General features: G+C 40.5%; 1 protein-coding gene across 1 annotated transcript; it reads right to left on the bottom strand.

Annotated features, from left to right (window-relative positions):
• Positions 1 to 931: 931 nt before the first annotated feature.
• On the bottom strand, positions 932 to 14,709 carry riox2 (ribosomal oxygenase 2). Its single transcript, XM_079648820.1, has 10 exons — positions 14,449 to 14,709; positions 11,787 to 12,230; positions 11,369 to 11,488; positions 10,945 to 11,073; positions 10,404 to 10,507; positions 9,556 to 9,658; positions 4,381 to 4,546; positions 3,010 to 3,098; positions 2,817 to 2,927; positions 932 to 1,183 (listed from the first exon to the last, which is right to left on the bottom strand). The coding sequence occupies exons 2-10, from the start codon at positions 12,222 to 12,224 to the stop codon at positions 1,031 to 1,033; spliced, it is 1,413 nt and encodes a 470-aa protein (XP_079504946.1). The 5' UTR covers positions 12,225 to 12,230; positions 14,449 to 14,709; the 3' UTR covers positions 932 to 1,030.
• Between the last annotated feature and the right edge of the window lie 10,215 nt (positions 14,710 to 24,924).

Here is a 24,924-nt window from a genome sequence, read left to right as displayed (position 1 = left end):
CTGTATCGAGACATTTTCCTGAACTTTATTCACTTTTTAAACTACAAACTCAGCTCTTCTTAAAAAATACACTGCCGAGGAATGTTGGTAAAACGATGAAAGAGTGCGAATAATGACTCAATACAATTAACAGTGATGCCAACTGCAACAACATTTAACATTTAAGTCCCCAACAAAAACTCAGTTTTTGGACCGTCAACAACTTGTTACAGTCGACCGTAACCAAAATCTACCAACTGGCTCCTCTTGTTAGAGAAGAAATGGTGTTGGGTATCACCTTGGAGGACATGAAAAGTGATTTATCATTGAACAGCCTAATACTTCAGGCTGAAAATGCACACATCTAAATGTAGGAAAGTGAAACCTGTTCTGTCATTAAAAGGTATCTTTTATAGTATTTAACTCTTGTCTGTTGTCTCTATGAGTTTATATTTCAGTTAAACAAGATTAGTTGATGACGTCTTACATTTCTTTGTTGATGTTACATTTTACCTGCAAAGAGACTAGCGGTGTATACATTTTTGCTAACTCTGGCATATTCACATTTTGCATTTTTAACACTGATTTTTTACTCTGTACCTATCAAATAAACAAATAAAGAATTAAATAAATAAATGTTTCTGTCAAGGGATGAACAGTTTTCAGTCAGAGATCACAATGTATATATTATACTTGACAGAAAGAGCTGTAGTAGATGCGGATAATTTGTTTAATGCAGGCACACAGTACATTATATTTAGGAATGCTGAACAAGAGTTTGTATAGAGTACAAGATGTTGTGCAACGGAGGAAAAGAGGCTAGAACGGACCTGACATCAAGACTTGTGCTCTCAATTGCAGAAACAAAGATTTACTGAAGATTTGGATCAAAATGGAGCAGCTGTTGAACTAATTAGCATTGCTATTAGGAATAAAAATGACTTTCCACTCCTGGAGGTGTGACATCTTTATTCAGGGCGAGCCATTAATAAGACAGAGAGAAATATGTATTATTTATAAAGATCAACAGATGTGGATTTAATGTGGTTTGCTATAGCACCTCCAGCAGGCTCTCGCTCCACAGAGCCAGCACCAGACTGCACTTCTCCTCCGCTGTGGGCAGCTGCAGCTGATCCACAGTCAGCTGCTCCGCCTTCTGCAGCTGCAGCAGCGCTTGCAGGTGGGACAGGGGGAACTGCAGGCCCTGCACACACACAACACAAAAGTCACACTCATCAAGGACGGTGCATTGCCAGTACAGTACTATAGCTTAAAGACAGGGTGCTGCATCTATTAGCAGAGAATAAGACAGTGTAACCCCCCCCCCCCCTTTACAAATGTCAGAGTCAACTTTATTGTCAATTCCTCTATTTTTCTAATACAGACTAGGGCTGCAACGATTAGTCGACATAATCGACGACGTCGATCATAAAAATTCGTCGACGCGGAATTTTAGTGTCGACGCGTCGTATAAAACCAATCAGAGAGCCGGTAACGTTAATTCAAAACTGCGCAAATGTTCATTTGTAACTGCAATGCACTACAGGAAGTGCTGGGGGCAGTATACTCTCCATTGTCTGCCATGACTGCATTCTGTACTAACAACAAAGAAGAAAGAATACGAACGATGGCGGAAAGGAGAGAGAATGAGGGTGATGAAGAGCTCAAAAAAGCGAGACCGAGAGTTTCGAAAGTGTGGGAGTATTTCACAGACGACAAGCCAAAGAAGTCAGTGAAATGCAGAATTTGTAAAGGGGAATTGGCATTCCACGGCAGCACTACAGTGATGCACGAGCATTTAAAACGCAAGCACCCTGGAACCGTGAGGACTGCTACTTTGGATCATGGGTAAGTTTGAGCAAGTTAGCCATAGTCATGTTTACGTTAGCTTACATGTTGGAAAACAGAACGTCTCATGGTTAATGCTTGCTAAGCAAACGCTATTTCAGTTATGTTGAGGCTGCGTGTCCACCAACGAGCTGCTAAACAGCGCCAAGCTTACAGCGTAGTAGAGCACACTAGAGCTTTATGGACGCTGTAATTAATTCCAAACTTAAAATAATAATTAACAAGGGTCTGCGAAAGGACAAGAATAAAATGCGATTGAATTTGTATTATTTATTTTGTTTTCATTATGATTTTTTTGTATTTATGTTATTCAAATACATTTGATTAAACAAGTTCAAAGTTCAAATTCAAATGTTTCATGAGTCATTATTTTAATTTTCTATGGGATCATGTTATGTTAAGGCAGGGGGACTGGACAACAGGGTGACATTCACAGGTGTGCAGACTTGAGGTAAAACATGCACTGGAGCCCGGAAAAGGAGCCGTGCCCACAGGAAGCAGAGATGGAGGGTGTGACAGAAATAATCGTTAGATTAGTCGACTAATCGAAAAAATAATCGACCGATTAGTCGACTACCAAAATAATCGTTAGTTGCAGCCCTAATACAGACAGGGGGGTCGAAATTGTGCTTCTCACCATCCCAGAGAATACAAATATATACAAAGAAAAATATACATATGCATACATACCTTTCTAAATACACTGAAAGGTGTTTGTTTTTACATAATATTAGCCTGTATCTAAGATAAGAGTAACCTTAGCAACAGGGATGCAGTCAAAGTGAACATTTAACTACAACAGTGAGTGGCTTAAACATTCATTTTAACACTTTTGGAGAGAAAGACTTACATCAAAAGATTGCAACGGTAAAAGAGAAGCTGCAAGAAGTGATCAGTCCCTCTGAAATGTTGTATCACATGAGAAGTACAGAGAGCATGCAGCTATCCTTTAAAGAAGTGAAGGACGGAACAGCTGAGTCACAGCTTACCCTGGAAATGTCCTCTTCCTCTTCTTCATCACCACTTTCACCCATCATGTGGTTCTCCCTCTGGTTCTTCAAAGAATGTAAGACAAAGACTACCATCTCTGAAGCCTCATCCTGAAACACACACACACAGCTGAGCATGTCATTGAATCCAATCTGTTGTGTTATCAGGATGTCAGACTGCCGGTGGACTTACCATTCTCTCCTGGCTGGGCTCCACTGTTATCACCATGTGGTCTTTGTGCATCAGACATACTGTATCCTCCAGGGCAGGAATCCTTCCAGCTGTGACACACACACACACACACACACACACACACACACACACACACACACACACACACACACACACACACACACACACACACACACACACACACACACACACACACACACACACACACACACACACACACACACACACACACACACACACACACACACACACACACACACACACACACACACACACACACACACACACACACACACACACACACACACACACACTTCTATATAAGCGCACACAGCATACAATCCACTGTCTATTACAGCTGTCAAATGAATTACTTCATTGCAGTTAATTAATGATTTACAAAATAACACTTTAAAATGTAACGCAAATAATCGCATAACACATCAGGTAATGTTTATTTTATGTTAGTGTTCCCTGGTATACTCCTAAAATCCACCAAATGTAATCTCGAACTGCCAGCTTAAAGGGGCCCTATTCTGCTCATTTCCATGTTCATATTAGTGCCTCTCCTGTGACATGTCTCCAGGCTCTAGTGTTCAAAAAGCTCTTTATTGTTGTCATACTGCCTGTGCTGCAGCACCTCTTTTCACCCTCTGTCTGAAACCAGAGCCCACTCTGCTCTGATTGCTTAGCTGGCTGGCTCTGTTGTGATTGGTTAACTGCTCAGAGGTCCCGCCCCTTAGCCTATTATGCACAATGTGTTTGAGCGCTAGCCAATAGAAGCCCGATTTGTACATACTGATGTCACTATGTTACAGAAGTAAACAAAGCAAAACCATTTTTTTGTATCTTTAATACTTTGGTATGCCTGCTTTAGGTAACATTAAGCTGTCTTTGGCTCTTTTCTGCTGTAACAATGTAAATGTCCCCTCTGTGGGATTAATAAAGGTATTCTGATTCTGAAAGGAGTCCAAGGGAGGCGTTTCAGGCAGAGAGGGGATGGGGGGGAGTGGGATAGAAACTGCATCGGGAAGGACATTTGGGATTTTAGCCTTTGCAAACCATTCACATGCAGGAAGAGGGAAAACCTCAAAAAGCCTAATAGAGCCTCTTTAAGGGCTGTCCAAGAACACTGCTTAAAGTTTGTAATAAAGCGATCTTCTAAATTATCAATGTTAAGTGTGTTTTAATTATTGTGAAAAGCGCTGTATTAAAAAAGGGTTATAAATATTATAATAACTGTATGTTGTTGCATGTTAAACCATTAACTTAATTCATTTAATAATGTATTTGATTCAGTGTATGATGTAATTAATCTCATACATTTCTAGAATAAATCCATTGACAACACTAGATTGAACATGAGCTCACATGGAGTCAGCAGGTCTTCCTGGCTGTGGGGGGGCAGTCTGTTCGTGATGAAGTCTCTCTTCATGTGGGTGGAGCGAACCTCCTGCTTCCCTGTTTCTATTTCCTCAGCCAGAGACCTGAGCAGAGAGGCCATCTGCCTGCTGGTGTCCTGTCCTGCCCCATCACCCTGCAGACAGAAGATATCAATACATCTTCATATCTTGTAGTTTTAGACAGGTCATTAAAAGCCATGAAAATGGCTGATGTTTGCAAAGAAGGCACTATTTCATGACAACACGACTCCCCAATCACAGCACGTTGCCCTGATTTGCATACCAAGCTGCTCCGATCCTACGGCTATAACTCCACGAGAGAGGGCTTGTTAGAGCCAGGATATCAACACACAGGGGAAGGCCCAACAAATGGACAGGCGTCCCACTATAAAATCATTGGGACTGTTATTTACGAGCGTATCATTGTATTTGAGTTGGCATGATAACACAGATAGTAAAAATACAAGCACCGCCTATCAGAACGTTACTCTGCAGTGCCAGCAGTTGTCAACACTCCCCTGAACACAGACCAGAGTCATTACCATGGGAATTCATTTTATTGCTGTATTCCACAAAACATCATAATGTATTCAAATAGGGCTGTCAACGCTAAGGCTCGCATTTCATCTGGAAACACAAATGAATCACAACACTACATTTGTCCCGAAGTTGCTCCCGTAATACTAGTGAGGATTTTGACCATGCGAAAAGGCAAAGATGTAGTTCTACATGTTCTGCACTGAGTGGAAACTCAGTGTTACGGCACAGCTGATCCAGACAGTCTCTCCACTGCAGGAGCAGATAGAGCTGCAGTGTGACAGCAGCTCAGATAACACACGGTGTGGAACACATCATGCAGAGAGATGGGAGTCCCAGCTGTGAAGGCGGCTTTGTCCATGCTTTAGGGAAATTGTCGAACTTAACAAGCACTTTATCAGGTGCTCAAAGATTACAATTCGAAGATGGCGCAATGATCCCGGACTCTGCCATTGTCTCTCTAGTTTTCACCAGGACCGGACTGTCAACTCGGGGAGGAGTAAGGGAGGAGGTGTGTGCTTTATGGTGAACAATAACTGGTGCTCGGACTGTTCTCCTCATGTAGTTCATGATCTAGTGATGTGTCTGTCACGAACGAGCCGGCTTGTCGTTTTTTATGATTAGAGACGGTTGGATGCTGCTGTTTTAAACACTGTAATATATTTATATTCACTATGTTATTTATTTATGATTATCTTTTGGCTCAGCAAAGATTTGATATCAGCTGTTGCTGTCTTTTTTTCTTTAGTTAATACTGAAATAGAGCCCTGCTGTTTTGTCAGGGCTTTCTCTTTAAATACAATTTTAAATGTCGATACAGTAGCCCCTTTTTTTAAATGTCTATGCTTAAGTTCTGTTTTGTGTAACGTGGTTCTACAAGCAAGTCAGTGCATTCATTGGTATCAGAGAGGTACAAGGGTCTGTAAATGCAATGAAAACATTTGGCCACAGCAAATTATTTATATTAAAAATGTAATTTTTACTTTTGAATACTTCAGTACAAAGGATATATTGAATAAGTGATATATGTGCACACCAGGGTTTCCGTTAGCCGGTAATTACCGGTTTTTAGCTGGTAACATTTATTAAAAATCGGTAAATTCAAAACCTGCCGGTCAAAATGTCGGGAAATAATTAGAGATGCTCCGATCGATCGGCCGCCGGTCATTATCGGCCAATATTCACTCTTAATAGTTTGATCGGTGCTCTCTATAAAGGCAGATCAGGAGAGCTAGATCTGATCGATATGGACATAAACGCGAGTGAAGTATAACCGAACGCGAGAGAGAGATCAGATCATCTGCTGAGTCTGACGGAGACACGCAGTGAGTCTGACGGAGACACGCAGCTCTGCATGATCACCTGAAGCTCCACCCACTGTTTAGCGAGCTGCATGAGAAACTGACCGGCTGTCAGGAGAGAGAGGGAGGGAGAGAGAGAGAGAGAGAGAGAGAGAGAGAGAGAGAGAGAGAGAGAGAGAGAGAGAGAGAGAGAGAGAGAGAGAGAGAGAGAGAGAGAGAGAGAGAGAGAGAGAGAGAGAGAGAGAGAGAGAGAGAGAGAGGAGAGAGAGAGGAAAAGAGAGGATCCGTTTCTCCCGTGTTATTATTCAAAGTTAATGTAAACTTTTGAATAATGTACTTCATCTACTACAAGTAGTTTTAGGGTATATGCAGGAATCCTGAGGTCAAATTTAATACCTTTTAAGACCTTTTTTAAGACCCTTTCCATACATTTTAAGACCTCATCGCAACTTTGAGTTCTAACCGGTTACATTGGCAACACACTTTACCTCACATTTACTATATTGATTGTAAGATAGCACAACTAAACAGAGTGCAGACAGACTACTGAAGCCTCCTTTCCACATGAACTTCAACCTCTCTGTGAAGGTCAGGTTTAATGCAGTATGCTGCTTTGTTGCTTCTGTAGACTCTGTGCTCTTTCATTCCAGTAGAACTCCTCAGAAACCATTAGAAACCAGTATTTGACCAATAAACAAAACAATTGACAAAACTTTGAACTATGAAATATATTAAACTTTGGTGAGCTTCAGCGGAGTAATGCCATATAGGAGCTCCCTCTCAAATACCCAGGGATTAAATTGGGCTGAGGCTGTCCGGGGCTAAGCCCTGGCAAATAGGATGCTCTGACGTCATCACCCTCACACATTTGTCATATGTTTACAAAAAACAATATATATGTTAAGACTTTCCTCGTTCTTAATATAGACTATATTAGGGTCGATATGTGTTGACTTTACTTTAAAATAGCAGATCTCTGTGACCGGATATAGTTTGGCTTAGACCCCGGCCCCACAAGGACGCATACGGTAAAACGCATACGCAAACGCAAAAAAGTATTCCGTTCACACGTATTCGATTCATTAATGTGTCCGTTCACACTAGACTGCTGGAAATGCTGGAAATGCTGTAGTACATATGCCAGGCCTGTAAGTGGCGCTGCTGCCGCCACAAAATACACCAAAAGCAGCGAAGAAGACCCCGGAGCATGGTTGCCATGGTTGCCCTTCTGTTTATTCTCCGCGGTGGACGGCGTGTTCTCCTGCTGTATATCTCTCAGGTAGTCCACCAGCAGATGAAAAACACCCACCTCTCGGCCTCTTCCAAGGGACGAGGGAACCGTGCGGCAGAGTTTCCGTTAAAAAAAAAATTCCGCCGGTCGACATGTCCGTTAAAGTTTAAATCTTCCGTATGAAATTTGAAAAGTGCCAGTCAGAGGTCTTCTTTGTTATCTATTGAGCTTTAAAACAAATTGATAACGACTCTGTTCTCTGTATAATAATATTTAATAAACGGTGCCTGCCTCTCTTTTCCTCCCCCTCTTCTGACAGCCAAGCAGCAGCAGGAGACGTGGGGAGAGGGAGGCGGGCTATTTCATCGTTATCAGAAAATGATCATATAGGGCTTACACACGGAGCCGTTGGACCCCCAGAGCGTTGCGTATGCCGGTCTACCCACCTTGGGACCCCCCCCCCTCACAGAGCGGAGCAAGGCAACGAAACTTAAAATAAGAAGCACCATTTTACGGCGCGCTATGCATGGGGCCGCCTTGAGGGGGTTTCCCGACATGTCGTTTCAGTAAATTAAAGGGTGTTTCATGTTGTCGTTGCTGTGGGACTTCTTAATACCTTGGAAAATGCCGTTTAATACTTTTTAATACTTTTTAATAGCCTTAATTTTCGCTAAATTGATTTATCAACTTTTAATACTTTTTAAGACCCAGCGGACACCCTGAGTTTGTTTGAATGTAATAATCATGTTGTTTGTGTAATCATTTATTGAAAAATGAATCTGAACTTTTCGATTAGGATGTTAGGATTATAAACTGAAGCAATATAAAAATGAGCACCATTAACTGAGTTTTAATCATCAGCATATCCGGTCATAGTCCGGAAGTTACCTGCTAACGGAAACTCTGCTACACAATTCTTATTATTATTATTGAAACATGACCGGTAAGTTTCAAAAATTTGTCCGATAAAATTAATTATGTTCGGACATTTGACCAGCGAGAAAAAATCCTAGCGGAAACCCTGGTGTACACATGTAAATCATGAGTCAAAACAGGGCTACATTTGATTGAATTATAAAAGGTATATGTGGTCAAATGAAGAGCCGTTTGGGCCGTTTGAGCCGAGCCAAATGATCCGGCTCTTGAATTCCCATCCCTATCATGATCGGATGCCGGCCTTTCTATCTGCCGAGGGTTTGTGACATTGGCTGTGCTGACAGCAGTGTATGTTCTCCTGCACTCTGACAACAACACAGCACTGGCCAAGCTGTATGGGGTTATCAACAGGATAGAAACTTCAGACGCTTAATAATTCAGAATTGATGTTAATTAAAGTTTAAAAAAACTCTGAATTCACCTAGCATTTATCATGCATTTATTTACCACACCTGCAGCCCTAATTACAATTAAAAACAGCAACAGGTGTGTTTTCCACGTTAGATCATACATAACATTATCTTTCAATCCAATTGAAATAATCTACAAATCTTAGTTTTGAGTCCGTTAATCTGTGGCTAACTGACATTAGGTAGACCCTGTCATCTTAATAAATGATACTGTTGGAGCAATTTTCATTGAGTTATTATTGTCTGATAGTTAGGCTTGATGATAATATAAATTAGATGAAACTCACCGTCTAAAGGTATTTTTGTAAGTCATACTATGGTTTTCAAATGTATTAATTTAAGGCTCACTTATTATTTGTTATGTGCGTCAGTATCACGTGCATGGCTATATGCCTATATATGGTAGATTGATAGGACACAGCTGGGGTTGATGAGACGGGGAAGCAGGAAAAGTCTTTTGACCGTGTTCCTTTTGTTCTTTTGGAGACTGTTAACTTTGATTTAGTATGAAGCGAAGAAATGTGTCCTGCTGTTTATATGCCGTCTGGACTAACGAATAAAGCTCATCTGATTCAACCAGGTTCTCAGCTAATTTGTTTGGAAACAAAGAGAGGCGCGTGAAAACCCACAACCCCGATAGAGGTGGCTATTAAATTGTAGACAAAGATTAAAACGCCACCACAGATACTTAATTGTTGTATCACAGTAATCCAAACCATCAGTTTTACCAGTAAGAATCTTCTGGGCATCCCTCCTCTCAGGCTGACTTCCCTCTTGCTGCGGTCCGACAGCACACTGGGAAACACGTCCAGCAGCAGATCTCCCCACGACCTGAGGAGAGGACAGCGGGGGGAGAAGAAAGGTGAGAGACAGTGTTTTCAGCCACATCAAAGGGGGAGAAATACACAGCGAGTTCTTCTTAACTGAGATGCCAAACATGTCTTATGTGCACAGGTTGACCAATTGCACATTATACGCTTTCCTTGTGTTTTACGTGTGTAACGACAGTAATGCGTGTTGGTTTCTAAACGCTGACAAACACACATCAACTGTGCCGACATCAGTGGTGGAATGTAAATCAAGGACATTTACTCAAGTACTGTACTTGTGTAAAACTTTGAGGTACTTAAGTACTTTCACATAACTGTACTAAATGTTGTGCTTTAACCTCCACTTCATTTATTTTACAGTATTAGTTACAGCACTAGTTACTAACTTATATTCTTATTTATCGGAATTAAACGGAATATGAATAAACTAATAAGTAATGAGATAGTATTTAACATTAAACTACCCGGCAGTACATAAAGTTATTAATATGAGCTCTCATTAAAAGGATGTACACATGAAGAGAAGAGAAACAATAGTTTAATATGAATTCAACTGAAATCGGCCAACTACATAATGAGTACTCTAAATTTATTTTGATGCTAATCCTTGTGTACTTTTACTGGATTATGATTCTGAATGTTGGACTTTTACAAGTAATAGCGTATTTTAACACTGTAGTAATACTACTATTAGTACTACTTCCACCTCTGGTTGACCCGATGTAAAAGAGTAGGAGCGCTCATACATTCTCTGATAGGTGCTGAGGGTCAGGTGGGTGGAGTGCCCCCCCCCCGCTGGTGTGCTGGCCTGATGGATGGTTCCTCTGGGGAAGTACAGAAGATCTCCTGCCTGGGGAGGGAGGAGACGACTCAGACAGACAGACACATGTGACTCTGTTTTTACAGCAACACGTTATTTGGTTCATATGTTGTGTTAGAATACATATATTGTAAATATAGAAGGAACGTAACATCTTTCAACTCATTCATTGCTGTTATATCATTGTTTTTCTTAATGTCTGCATCTATTAGCTTTTAATCGTGCTTGTGTGTCTTTTTTGTGCTTATGGGTCTGCATTGATTTGCATCTATTGTGCATACAGTATATGTTTTCATATGTGAGCTTATATGCTTTTGTATGGATTACTTTGATGTCAGAAAGGGAACCAAGGGACTTCAGATGAACACGTGCCTCCATGGCTAAATGTGGCACATGTTCTTGATGGTTTACATCAAATGTTCACCGTACCTTTTCAAATAAGAAAATATAGATGTATATATCTTTACCTTCAGTGTAATTTCATGTGAAGGGCTGCCGATCCTCTCCTCTGACTCCACGCAGTACTCTGCTGCCAGAGGAACGGTGGGGTTGTAGAGGAGCCAGTTCTTCTGTCCCTCCAGCTGCAGGATGAACACCTGGACAAAGAGCAGCCCATCAGGTTATGTAGAGGGAAATGTAGTTACTGAGACGGTGCATTCGGTTCCTATTCACACGTTCAATCGTATCATCAATTGCTTAGGTTAGTGTAGAGCAGGGGGGCCTCACCTCCTCCTCTGAAGCGCAAATGCGGCGCATTATTAGTGTAAGCGTGCCAAAGTTTATCCGCCATTTAGTCCACTAGCAACCCCTCCCCCCGCCCTGTATACTTTGGGGAATAAAGTTTGCTTTTTACACAAGCTGGCTTTCTGCTGCTGAATTCAGAGTGTGTACCTCAACGTCATCATAGTGAGCTGGGAGGCCCTGTGACTCCTGAGGTGTGATGTAGACGTTTGATCCCACCAAGCCTCCGAAGAAACACTCCAGCTTCTCCTGAATCTTCCACAGCTCATCCTGACAACACACAGGTGAAAACAAGGTGAGGGCCGCTGCTGACAGACCATCACTCAACTGTCTGATCTGACACTTCACATACACATCTATATCTGGGATAAACCCCAAACAAATCTCTAATATTCCACAAGAAGTTGCTGCTGTGGTCGTCTCAATCCATCGGAAGTTAGAACAGTTGGTTGTTTCATGCAGCTTTAAGAAATGGGTTCCTTATTGATGGACTAACATTAGCAGTAGCATCATTAAAGTCTGCACAAGACATAAAGCCATGCCTTCCTCTCTGCTTGAAGCTGCTCACCTTGAACCTCTGCGGCTGGTGGAACTGGATGGTGGCCTTATTCTGAGTAAAGCTCTTGTTGAGGACGCTGCTCTTAACTTTCCCCTGCTTGTTGAGATCTTTTTTCTTGCCGTTGATGCAGCGAACCACGTTGACGTCCGTGTAGTATTCGAGGTCGTTGGAACAGAGGCTCTGCAGGTCGGAGAGCTGGAACAGAGACTGGTAGTAGGGGGCTGTGGTGGGGTCAGACCTCTGCAGGTGGAGGGGCTTCTTCTCCCAGTACTCGCTGAAGAACTGCTCCGGCCCCATGGGCTGGATGAGGCTCTCAAACAGGCTGCTGGGGCTGAGGAAGCTCAGGGGGGAGGGGGTGGGGCTGTGCTCGACCCTGCTCTGTTTAGGGAGCAGCTCCTCCTCGCTGCTCCGTCTCTTCACCGGCTTCTCTTTGCTCCTCTTTGGCATCTTAATCTGAAACATGATTCAAAGAATATCATCAGTGAGATAACCTTACTGCCGCCACATTTTTTATTTCATTTAAACTTTTAGAAAACTGCAACCACTTGCACACTTTTTAAAATGTATATTGTATAAAATATTTAGTATTTTTTATATTCTGCCTTCTTTAGATACTCTATAGATATATGTAATTCTACTGTTGATATATACAGTAGTGATGTTACGTATTGCGCCGAGGCTTCGGAGCGTGTGTCGAGTAACCCCCGAAGCTTTTTGTGAAGCTTGTATCGAGGCTTGTATCGTTTTGGGCCAGTGACGTCACCGATGACAAACGGAGCCTCGCTGCCCCTCAATACCACATGACTGCTTCAGAAAGTGCTTTAGATCGGTTGAACCACAACGCTCATAATATCCATGGATGTATAATAAAAACGATATTACCCTTCCTGTACCCGGGCCCAGTGACACGATGGAATTAAGAGAGCTCAAACCTTCACTTATATAGAGGTTGGAACATGTCATAAGTATAAATAAAATAAAGCATAAATAAATGTAGGAATAAAAACATGAATGAATAAATACAGGAATAAATAGTATGCAGTGTTTTCAGGTAGATTTAGTGTGTGGGCTGTGGCTCAGCTGGAAAGCAGTTGACTCATAACCGTAGGGTCCCTGGTTCAAAGACTGAACAATACATCTTTTTGTTTGTTTATAAAAGCTACAGCTAAATGTGATAATGTAGTTAATAAATGTATTTTTTGATATTGTTTAGCCTTTCTCAGGCTACAACATGGTTAAGTTTACGAATATTATTAAGGAATACAAATCACTCTTTGCAATGTTTACCAGCCTCCTTAGGCTTTTCAATCACAATCATTAAACCGGAATAAATACAATATTGTTAACATGAAAATAGGTATTTATGTTCGTTGTTTAGAGTTATTCTAAGGCTTTACTCATTGAGAACTGTTTTACACACTTTGACACATCTCGCCATCACTAATATTATACAGTATACATTTAGAGTTTTAATTTTTTTTTTAACTCAGGTGCAACGTTAACATGCTGCTCTGACAAAACAGTTTTCTAATTTTGGATTAATAAAACATAATATAATCTAACTAGATATAGTATATAGAATAGTGACCATAATACGTGTGATTCGGATCAAGAAAAGAGAAATAAACAAGACTTTGTACTACATACATATTTTAAAAGCGCATGAAACACCTATACATTTAAAGTGTTTTTCTTAAAGCAAGGTTATTATACTATAGGCAGGACTACTGGAGCACATACACATAACCTCGTTTCACAGTCTCACATATTTGGTAGGTCTATCTTGAATACTAACAACATTATTGCTAATAATCAAAATCCTGAATTCAGAATATGAATGGCAATTAAACTTCCGGAAACCAGATATTATGATGGTAGCCTATAGATATTATTTAGGGCTACTTTGGACTGAAAGTAGTGTGACACTAGGCGCTTTCATGAGTTTAGGTTCACACCAAAAAGAGAACTTAGTTCATGAGAACTTGCCCCCTTTTCAGTCCCTGCTAGAGAGCAGGTACTTTCCTGGGAGAAAAAAGTTCCAATTTCTGATTGGCTGGGCAAATTCCAAACCACGCCCCGTAAAACTCGGAAGTAAGTTAGCATTTTACCACTTCTGGTTCCTTCGACAAAAACCGATGCAATTTCTCCATAGGATTTTGGAAAATAGCTCGAAATAAGGTCTGTGGTTGACACAAATTGAAGAGACAGATCACGTTTTGTTCAGCCGGATAATACCCACATGTCTACCCTACTTTTATAATTTTCTAATCATAAATCTAATTGATAGATCGTACTTGGTGTGAAAGCGGCTACTGTGATGCTTGTTACGCATGTGCCTGCACTATGTAAAAAACACTAACAATATTACAGTTGGATAACAACAATTAAAGAGTGCGGCATTATCAAGCGACACTTCTCAGACCAATACGGGAACTTTATTTTCTAACGACACAAAATAAACTATAAAAGTAGGTTCCTAGCCAGACTAGAGAAAGTAATAACAGATCAACATCATGTAAGCTTTCACTCGTCTGTCAGCTCTACTGAAGCCGAGAATGAAGGAGTTGTTGGTAATAATTTCGCGCTATAAACAAGGAAACATGTCGGACACTGTTACTCCATAAGCAGTAAGTGACAGAATAATGTGAGGTTAGTCTTTGACAACACTCACCTCTTCTGCAGCACAGTGCCCACGTGAACCGAGCTGTGTTTCATTAAATATGTCCGACTGGAAACTGCTTCCAGCTCCGGATCAGTGTGGGAAGTGTGACGGCAGGGGGCGCTGCTGAGAGGATGTTGGTACTATGATATACTATTACATATCATGGGCAGCCGGCTCATGCAGATTAGCTATCTAGGTGAGCCTTATGATGCATAAACGATATACTATGTTTAAATGTAACTTCTGGCAGCTTATTCGTTTTGCAATACCCAACACCTGGAACAACAATGTTGTAACCTAACTAAGCAATATACGTTACACTAGGAAATATGGTATTTACTACTGTCATTCTGCAGCTACTTCATTACATTCTACTTGTTTTACTTATTTGTTATAATGCTGGTACTTACCTTTTTATACTTGACATGTGTAATTATCCTAATGTATAATATGTGTGCTCACTTTGCTAAACACTGTTGTTACGTCCCAACTAGGGGAAGAGGAATGCAACACACACCAGTATGGAATTGGTATTAATTATAAGTGTTTATTTAAAACAGCTGTGAACAAAATGGCAGGCAAGCAGCCTGAAACAAACAAAAGAGCCAAAAGGGCACAGGTTGACAAATAACCAACTAAAGGAGGACTCAAAAAAGGGAGTCTTAAGACATACAGGGAAAATACATACTAATATACTAAATAAGGAACGAAACAAAACCTCACTCTAAAAGTGGTACAACTAACACAAATAATCTATACAAAAACACAGCTAAACTACAGGCAACAGTCACAAATCCTAACTATACTCTAAACACTAACTAAGCTACTCTACACTCTAACTAATCACACAAGTTTTAACCCCAGAACAAAGAGCAAGTAGCGAGAGGCATCTGTCCACCTACAGAGCCTCCAGAATGAGGATTGTCCCCAAGCTTTGTAGTCATCTCCAGCAGGTGTGCGCCGGCTGTGCGCTGCGATTGGAGTGCGTCGGGCCCGGCGTGCTCCAATCGCAATCTTCAGGAGGCGGACCAGGAGATGGGAGCCAATACCGGGAGGGCAACCGCACAGCTCATTTACATAGAACACACAGCTGAAAACACTCAGACGATCAGGAAGGCAGCAGCCGTAACAACTGTTCACTTTACTAAATACTGTTTCTATCTTTGTCTCTATACTGTCCCTTTGCTGTAACTGTATCCCCTCTTTAGGATTAATAAAGGGATTTCTGAGGCCTGTGGTAAATATTGTAATTCACTGTATTATTTTGTTTTCGTTTTTTTGCAGTTTTTTGTTTTATCTTTAAAAAAATCATATAAAATGTATTACTGTTTTCTGTAAAAGTAAGTTACTTTTAGCTACATTTTTAATCTTCTGTCTTTTTTTCATAATTTTTATATTTAATATTGTGTTTGTTGTTATTGTGTTCCAACCTTGAGATTCATTATGTTGTTTTTGTAGAGCTTGTTTATCATAAAGCCTGTATTATTTTTGAGGTCTATGGCCAGGGACAATGTGAATGGATAACTCACAATGCTTTCTACCCTCACGCTGCACGAGGGGAGTTTTCTTATACCTTGTCTTTATACATTCTGTGTATTTATATTGAATTAGTTGACTAAACTAAATGTTCTTATGTTGCTGTTTTTTGTCATTTTGGTACAGGTCAAGCGAGATTCAAGATAATAAAGAACATGGTTTCTGACACAGTCACCAGAAACTGTGACTAACTGTTCCTGGATATTGAACAATAATGTTACCATTATGATGATAACATAGTATGGTCAGTGTAGCCAGGTATCACACTGTTTCAAATCAAACACGTTGATTTTGATATTTGCAACAATATGGTTCACTACGCGCTTTAGCAAAAAACAACAAATTCTACTTTGTAGTTCCTTCTGTGTAATTTGTGTGTAATTCTTTTTTTTATGTCCAGTTGTATTGGGAAAAGAGTGCAGGTTAATATAAGTGTGGTTGCTGTACAAACTATTTTGTCCGGGGCCTTGCTCAAGGCAGGAGGTCAACTGGGACCTCTCCAAGTAGCAGTCCACACTCCATATTTAGGTCTGGTCGGGGACTTGAACCGGCGACCCTACGGCTCACAACCCCTACTGACTGAGCCACTGCCGGACATATAACCTGTTAATTAAGAGCTTTTTTTAATCAAAAAATAATATTAATTGACTTGGACAGCTATCAGCCAGCTATCTCTCATGGAAAAAAGTCATTTTAGAGCCAACATATCAATCGTTTAACATGGTTAACATTTGGCCATTCCCTGTCAAGCAAAAAAACACAACTGAATATTATGAAAGAAAATACTCAATGAATTATATTCGTCTCAACAGTGACATTATGGAAATCACTGAGTCCTATCACAGTTCCTCAGCAGGCCATGATGAAATATGTCACATGATGCATCTCTAACTCTGTTTGTCAATACAATATGTTTGTTTACCTTTTCCCATGTGTGCCTACAGCTGATATTTTGAGTTCTCTTTTGGAAGTATTACTGCTCTGCTAATAATAATAATACATTACATTTATATAGTGCTTTTCCTGGTGCTCAAAGCGCTTTACAAGCAAGTAAAGAACAAACAAAATAAAAGCAAAAGTAAAAAGTGCTAAACTAGGTGGAATAAGGGCGAGGGGTTAGTCGGTTAGGAGGAGTTAAAGGCAAGAGTGAATCGTGAGTTTTGAGGGATTGTTTGAATGGTGTACTTATTTACTTTTTATAAATATGTGATAATAAAATACACATCTGTATGATAACAGAATCAAAGCGATTTTGTTGCAAATAAAGAAACAACATTATAACATTGTCCAGTGAGTGTAAACTAAGGTCAAAATGGGATTTGTGAGGAGGGACTATTTCTTCAGCAGGAAATAGTTCCAATCAAACCTGTAGAGAGAGGAGTACGGATATTTTAACTTGTTTCTATTTTCTTTATTTTTATATTTAGGATACTTCTTCTGTGTTAGCTTTGAAGTATGGGTTCAAAATTCATACTTGACTTTAGAATCCATAGAATAATATCACCTCAAAATCAGATTTAAAACTTTTAGGGACAAAAATGTTAATCCACAATAGTGGTACTTTTCAGCCTTTAATGGTGCGGCTTCTCAAACAATAATTAAATGATTATTTACGTCATTAAAGTTAATAACTGTTCTTTCAGCATTAAACTCCGGGAGAATAATGTCCCTCTTTTTGAAGATGTAATGATTTCACTTACCCGCTAGATGGCGGTGTTTAGCTGAATCTGTTTGACTAGTCTGGGCACCAACAATAGAGAAAGGTCTCTTCTATAATAGCAGAGGACAAGGAGAATGTTTCAAAGAACCAGACAGCCTACATCTCTAACACTCTTTATTCACCATCACCAAAGGAAATGTTTGATATTGTTATAAAAGAAAGGCCAGTGTGTTGGGAGTACTGACAGTGAAGGCCTCACAGTCCTAGGCTAACATCACATAATAGTTAAGATGACAATGAACATGATACAGCAGTGTGGTTGTTGTACACTTTTCTAACAATGAACAAAGCGTTAAAACTCACAGCACAGCTCTGTGTTCTGCAGCATTCAACATCTGATTTATCCAGCGTGTGTAAAAAACTAAATACAATATTCTTTCAGAAAGCTGCTTTTTTGTGAGGTGCTTGACTATTATATTTAGCCATTATTAATTATTAAAGAACTCATCTTATCCCTTTGGCAACTTAGAGGTTAAAAAAGGAAAACTATGTTCCTAATGCAAAGTGGTGACGCCTACTGTATGCATATGTTGCATGTTAGTTTCCCCTATTCATATTGAGTCACCAGTCTACATTTATCAACCGAGGTTTTATGGTGATATTTATTTGTATTTGTTTTATTCACCTGTAGCGTTGTTAGACATCTGTTGCAGTGAGTAAACAGTACAATCCATTCTGAAGTGCTTCCAGTTATCCAGAGCACTCAGACCTGTTGTGGAGAAAATGACTGGAAGCATTTGATTTGACACCTGCAGTGGAATCAGAGTTTAAGAAGTTTCATGTTAATCCTGAGGGTACTGAGGGTAAAGTATCTGAGAGATAACCGGATCAAGTTGCATTGAGTCCATTTTATTAAAGCCCCAAAGTAAAGTTCACAATATCATGGTTTGTCAGGGTCTTTCTTGTCCGTCTTGATTTATGCTCGGAGATTCCTCTGGGTGTGTGAGGAGCTTCACAAACACACCAACGCAAGAAGAACTTCCTCTGCACAGATGGGTTTAGGAAGCTCCTCATCATCGTCGTTGTGGTTGCAAATTAGCCAGTTGTTGACTACTAGCAGTGGCGGTTCTACGGGGTGGCACGGGGTGGCAGCTGCCACCTCAGAAAAATGCCTTGCCACCCCAGCTGCCACCCCATTTGGCAGCTTTGTTTTGAAAGAAAAGTTGTGGCTCATCGGACATTTATGAGAGAAAATCTCTAATGTCCGAGTGCAAGGGAATGCAGCACAAGACGCGAGCCTTGTAACCCCTCCCCCCCTCTGGCGCGAGCTTGGAAATATGATTGGCGGCGATTTCATTTGAACGGGAGGACAGCGCAAAACGAGAAGCATTTCGGATACAAGTAGACAGAAGCAGTGGTGTAGTGGGCGTTGGACGCGGGGGTACGCCGTACCCCCACTTATTTGAAGCATGATTTCTTTTTTTATTAGTCTAATACATCTAAAATCATTGCCAGTGTTATCAGTTGCAAGTGTGTGTTTGTTGTATTAATGACGAAAACATAATAGGCAGATTTCACAGTTATTATAATAAAAACGTAGCTCAAGCATTTATGCAACTTGATTTGAAGCGTGTGTGTGTGAGGGGCAGAACCATGTGTGTAGGGTGACCAGGTGTCCCGCACTGTGCGCGACTGCACACACAGCATTTTTATTATTTGTCCCGCTTCCCACACATTGAGACTATGTCCCGCATTTGAGTGATATCGCGCCGAAAGGCCGGATTGGTTCGCTGACAGCATCATGTAAGTTGCGCTGACAGGCGACACAGAGGTCCCCCAAGCCCCCCCCGTCCCCGTCCCCGTCCCCGTCCCCTACACTGTCGTGTAGTAATATATATTTATTTATTGTTCTTCTCAAGAGAGTACCAGAATGTGTATTTGATGTTAGTATTTCAAAAAATCTCCTGGGGGAGAATCCCCCCAGACCCCCCTGCAGGGGTTGGGTTTTCAACTCTTTCACCTGTGGGGAAATTGCAGGATTGGCTCCAGGTCACCCTTTTTTATTTCCTACAAGACAAATGTGCCTTTTTATTTCATACAGTTCAATTTGGATTGAGACAGGGAAATAATCTAAACCTCACGTGTGGCGTTTCACTGTCAAGGGGGGCGTGTATGTAATTACATTGCAAATACTGACTTGAGCCCCACCACTGTATGGGTTAGCCCTACCATAGATTACCCAACACAAATACTCTGGAGCCGCCACTGTTTGCGGTCTACTATGACAGAGAAGAGCCTGTCAAGTTTGGCTATACTCAGCATTGAATCAAAACGCACCATAGCTTTAAACCTTAATAAGTTTGTGAGGCGTTTTGCTGATCAAGATGGTAATCGCCACATTCAGCTGCTATAGGCATGCCAACTTGATGCTCTGCTCACGGATGAGTCGATGAGAATAATAAACTGTTTAAGAAGATGACCTTACATGTGTAAATACATGTTTCTTCTTTGTGGGGGTCTGCCCCCAAAAAACTGTTTCAAGTCCTGAGAAAGTCAAATAAGAAGGTGTGTAAAACTTCACTGCCCAGCCAAAAAAAAGTAGCTACTTTGATTTAACTAGGCCAGTAGGTACGGGCTTTCCACTGGATAATAACTTCAGCGATGTATATGTTTTAGCTGAATACACGTTTTTTTTATAACCCTAACTGATGCAGTTAGTCATTTCTTTAATGTTTGTTCTTTCTGATGTAAAGTCAAGGTTGTAACTGTTTGCAATGAAGTTGTGGGGCGCTGAACTGTTCCTTTGATTCTTTTGAATTATGATAGTAATTACTGGTCTTTCAAATTTGAAGGAGGTTGAGCAAGCATCTTGAGGAACGTTCATCATTAACTCCTCCAAAAAATATAGTTTATTTAATAATAACACTGAATATGTGAATCATAACAGTGATTGACAGCTGATAGGAATAATATGATTGTTAATATTATCATATTCATACAGACACACATCGATGAGACAGTTAATTAATGTACTTATTGCAGCAGTCTGCATATTTGGTACCCCTGCTGGTCTAAGAGTTAAACCAACTCATTCACTTAAAATTCATTAAATTACGTGTGCCACCTTATATATTTATATTTAAGGCTTTACTGATGTGCCACAATAATGTCACCTAATGTTATTGAGTTAAAATATCAATATTGTGGCTTTCCAAGTTAACATTGATTGATATGACTGCGATTAAATCAGCATATATTTCTGCCAGGGGATGCCACCCCTGAAATTCTCCTGCCATCCTCTTGCCACCCCATGAATATTTGTCTAGATCCGCCCCTGACTACTAGTGCATACAAAAGAATGTTATTTCTTACTTTGTGGACTTTAGCACCACCTTGTCCTGTCTTCAGTCTTCCTCCGATCAGTCACAGTTAGGTCTTCTTCTTCTGTCATCATGGAAACTTTGGGTGTCCTGCAGTATCAGTGAGTCTCGGGCATCCACGTCGTCCTGTTGGCCTGTTGCACATAACCCTAAAGAAAAAGACTACAGGCTCTTCTGTAAACCAATAGTGAAAGTGCACAACAATTTAAGTGTGAAAACTCCTTAGATGTTAAAGGAAATATTTTAGATGTATTAAGAAGCAAACTTGTACTATAGCCTGTATGAAAGGAATTTTGCTTTCACTAGTTGAATATATTACCTTCTGTTGAATTATAGCTGTGAAATAGGCTTTTTACCATAAATGCTGTGTAACAAATGCGCCAGCAGCCAAACATACTCTGTTTGCCTGCAATCCTGTGTGCCATGATACATGGCACTTGTGTTAGACTTCACTTTTCCCCAAACTTGTTGCTCCAAAACACACCAATCAATCAAACAGGAGACTTCTGTTGGAGTTCTAACTGTAACGTAATAATTAGATCCTCTACAGGAGGAAGACCTGCTGATTTACAGGCAGTTAACAACTTCAGCCAACCAAATGAATAAAGACCCTCAATTGGACCTTAAAGAGCAACTTGCAGGTTAGAGACACCAGTGAATAAATGTGTAGGAAAATGATGAATACACTAGATTTTCCAAAAAATATACAGAAATATACACGACAGTGACATCTGGCGTCGTTTTAGTAAGACATTTTCACTTCCGCATAAAAAAGACCTCCCGCGTGTGACGTAACATGGGGGAAACAAGGGGGAGAGCGGCCGGTCTAACGTATGAATAAACATGGATCACAATGCTAGTTTTGACACAGAAGAGGTTGAAAATATATTTTCGAATTCATATGATTATAATTATGAGCCTCGTTGTCCAAGAGACCAGGAGCAGCCAAGGATTAGAAAAAATAACGGCCATCGGAGAGAAATGGAGCTTTGGTGTGTGGAGAACCAGTGGAGAACAGAGCAGCTGTCTCGGTGAGTGACCGGCGTTAGCATGTTAGCTAACGTCAGTCACATCACAACATGGTAAAGTTAGCAATCATATATCAGGCTATAACTAAAGTAGTATTGATAATATAGTAACGTTACTGGCAGGACTGTTGATACTGATCCATAACGGAAACTAATGCGCAAGTATCAGCCGTATCTCGCGTTACCTAATACAACTCCACACTACGGTGCTAACCGGAGGGGAGACGCGAGATACGGCTGATACTTGACGATCTGGCGGAGAAAGGTTGTGGAGCCTCCGTTGATATGCCGTTGTAAATGGCTTGATGGAAAGCAGGTGTGTAGTCGGGGAGGATGCACAGCTGATTGCAGCAGGTGAGTGGAGGTTGAGCCGGGGGCAACCAAAAGCTGTTTGCGACCCGCCATTAAAAAAGAGAAGAAGAAGAAGAAGGTTGAGCCGGGAGCCAGAAGTGACAGCCACCACGCACACACAAACAACACAGACAGGGGGAAACAAACAAACACAAAGGAGACGGCTGGAGCAGCACAGCCACCACAGCGTTACCTAATGCAACTCCACACTACGTCTTACGGTGCCGTGTACCGGAGGGGAGAGAGAGCAGCGAAGGTGGGAGAGAGAGAGCAGCGAAGGGGGGAAGAGAAATGTAATACGGCTTCTTGATAAAGCTGTGGAGACGGAGTATGTGCTGCAGGGAGGTGGATGCACAACGCACCCAGGAACGAACGCTAGCTCCGGTCCTTTTCCCGTGAGGGAAACTGTGGACTCGATGCCCTGACAGGCTTGAGTTTGTGCAACCTGCACAAACACAAGCTCACCATGATTTACAAATGGTGAAATGCAATGTAAAATTACCGAAAAAATACCAGCTCACTAAAACACAACCGCTCAGACCAACTACAAACTACTACCGCGGATTGGGCAGAGAACGAGTCCGAGAAAGTCAACTCACCCATGTGACGTAATATGACGCGTTTGACGTATGACGTTAAAAAAAAGCAGTTTTTAGTAGCAGAGCTCAAAACGGCTCCATTTCCTCTGAATTCCTGCCCTTATGTCTTGTAAAACATATCAAATCCTGCATTAACATTTTTAATTGTAATTTTCAGGCAAGGTTAAGCATAAATGTTGTAAAAAAGAAAACCTGCAAGTTGCTCTTTAAATGTCAGTATAACTCCATGAGTTTGTGTTGGCCTGTTGGCTAGGAGCAAATGGTAATCTGAGGTGACCTTGTCAAAAAAGACATGTGCAGGATCTCCACCAGAGGGCACCATGACAATACAAATAAATGGTATTTTATGTGCAAATGGGGTGATTTTTGAAATATCTATTGATGAGTTCAAATGAAAGAAAAGACTGGTGTGGTTAATGTTCTGTTAACAATACTTTTAACAAGCAGTAGCTGTATACTGAATATTGTACTGAGAAAACAACAATAATACCTAACTTCGAACTTCCCAATAAATACAAATATCAAAATTTTGGCCACATCATTTAGGCTTTTGTACACCATTGGGAAAAAAGGACAACTTCGGTGAACATGGTGGTGGGATGCATTCAGTTCATTCTTCCAAATGTTTTTATTCATCAGTATAACTAAAACAAGAAGAGAGAAGAACGCACAAAAATAAATGTGACATTCCACTTATCACTAAGAGGACTTCTCTTACATACACTGAAAAAAACTGAACCGTTGACTTGAATTAAGTTTAAGTTCTTTAAAAAAGCACATAACTGTATTGAGTTACTTGAAAGCAATAAGTCTAAATCAAAAATATGTTCAAAATAGGTTCAACTTAATATTATTGCTTTCAACTAACTTAATCAAGGTATGTGAAATGTGTTGATGTAATATATTTAATTAATGTCAACATTTCAGTTATTTCAGTAGAGCATTGCTTATCTAACCTCCATTGGCTCAACTCTGTGGTGCAGAGATACCCATCTTAGTGTCAGCAGGTCAGCAACCACAATGAACATTGTGTGTTTTTGTACTTTTATTGTAAGTGCACAAAATAATTGTCAAACAAATATTAAGATGCAAGGGGAAGAACACAGAAGGACCCCCGACAAACATCAAAATGTATTACTTTCATTTTGTGTGTGGTCCAGTTAAATTGAATTAAATTGAGAGGTGTTTTAATTGGTGCACCCACTAAATTGCTCCCTCAGAATGTAGAGTCCTGACATCCAAAACAACAAGAAGAAACAGTTGTACTCCTCCTTATTGAGACTCAGGAGGTGTAGAAGTGCACAGTGTGTCCTGGGGAGAGTTTCCTCCACAGCTGGAGCAATGTTCATCCATCAACACTGACAGCCTGCAGAAAGTGATAGCCAGACTATTACAGCCAATGCAAATAAATGGACTGATTACTCTCTTATGAAAGCTGCCTTCAGGAGCGCGAGGAACATTTTCCCTCCGCTCCATAGGCGTGATTAACCAAGTTGTAAAGTGTAAGTTAGATATAGACAGACAGTGACTGATTGCAGAATATAATTATTAAATAAACGTTTGCATCGTCATTAATGGGGCGACAAGATATATTTTATTCTTGCTGTACAGAATTAGGGCATTGTATAGAAGTACTGGGTTTTATAAAAGGATTAAATAGGATGTATAAAAGACTTTGTATGTGGTGTTGAATGTATTTAAGCAGTGATCATTTGTACTGCAGATTTCAAAACGTGATGTTCTTCATGGACATGTACGTAGAAGCAGAATAAAACATTAAACATTGAACTCGAAACCTGGATAGAGCAATCCACAGTGCTCTGGCAGAGAATCCTCAGACTACAGGTGCTGCAAAGCACACACCTAACAAGATTGTATTATATAAATGATTATCATCATAAAAATGTATTTACCTGTTTAATTTATTGTCT

This window comes from Notothenia rossii, assembly GCF_949606895.1.
Source record: "Notothenia rossii genome assembly, chromosome: 9".
Taxonomy (NCBI): domain Eukaryota; kingdom Metazoa; phylum Chordata; class Actinopteri; order Perciformes; family Nototheniidae; genus Notothenia; species Notothenia rossii.
The sequence above is the reverse complement of the archived record's forward strand: the minus strand, read 5'-3'. Positions and strand labels throughout refer to the sequence as shown.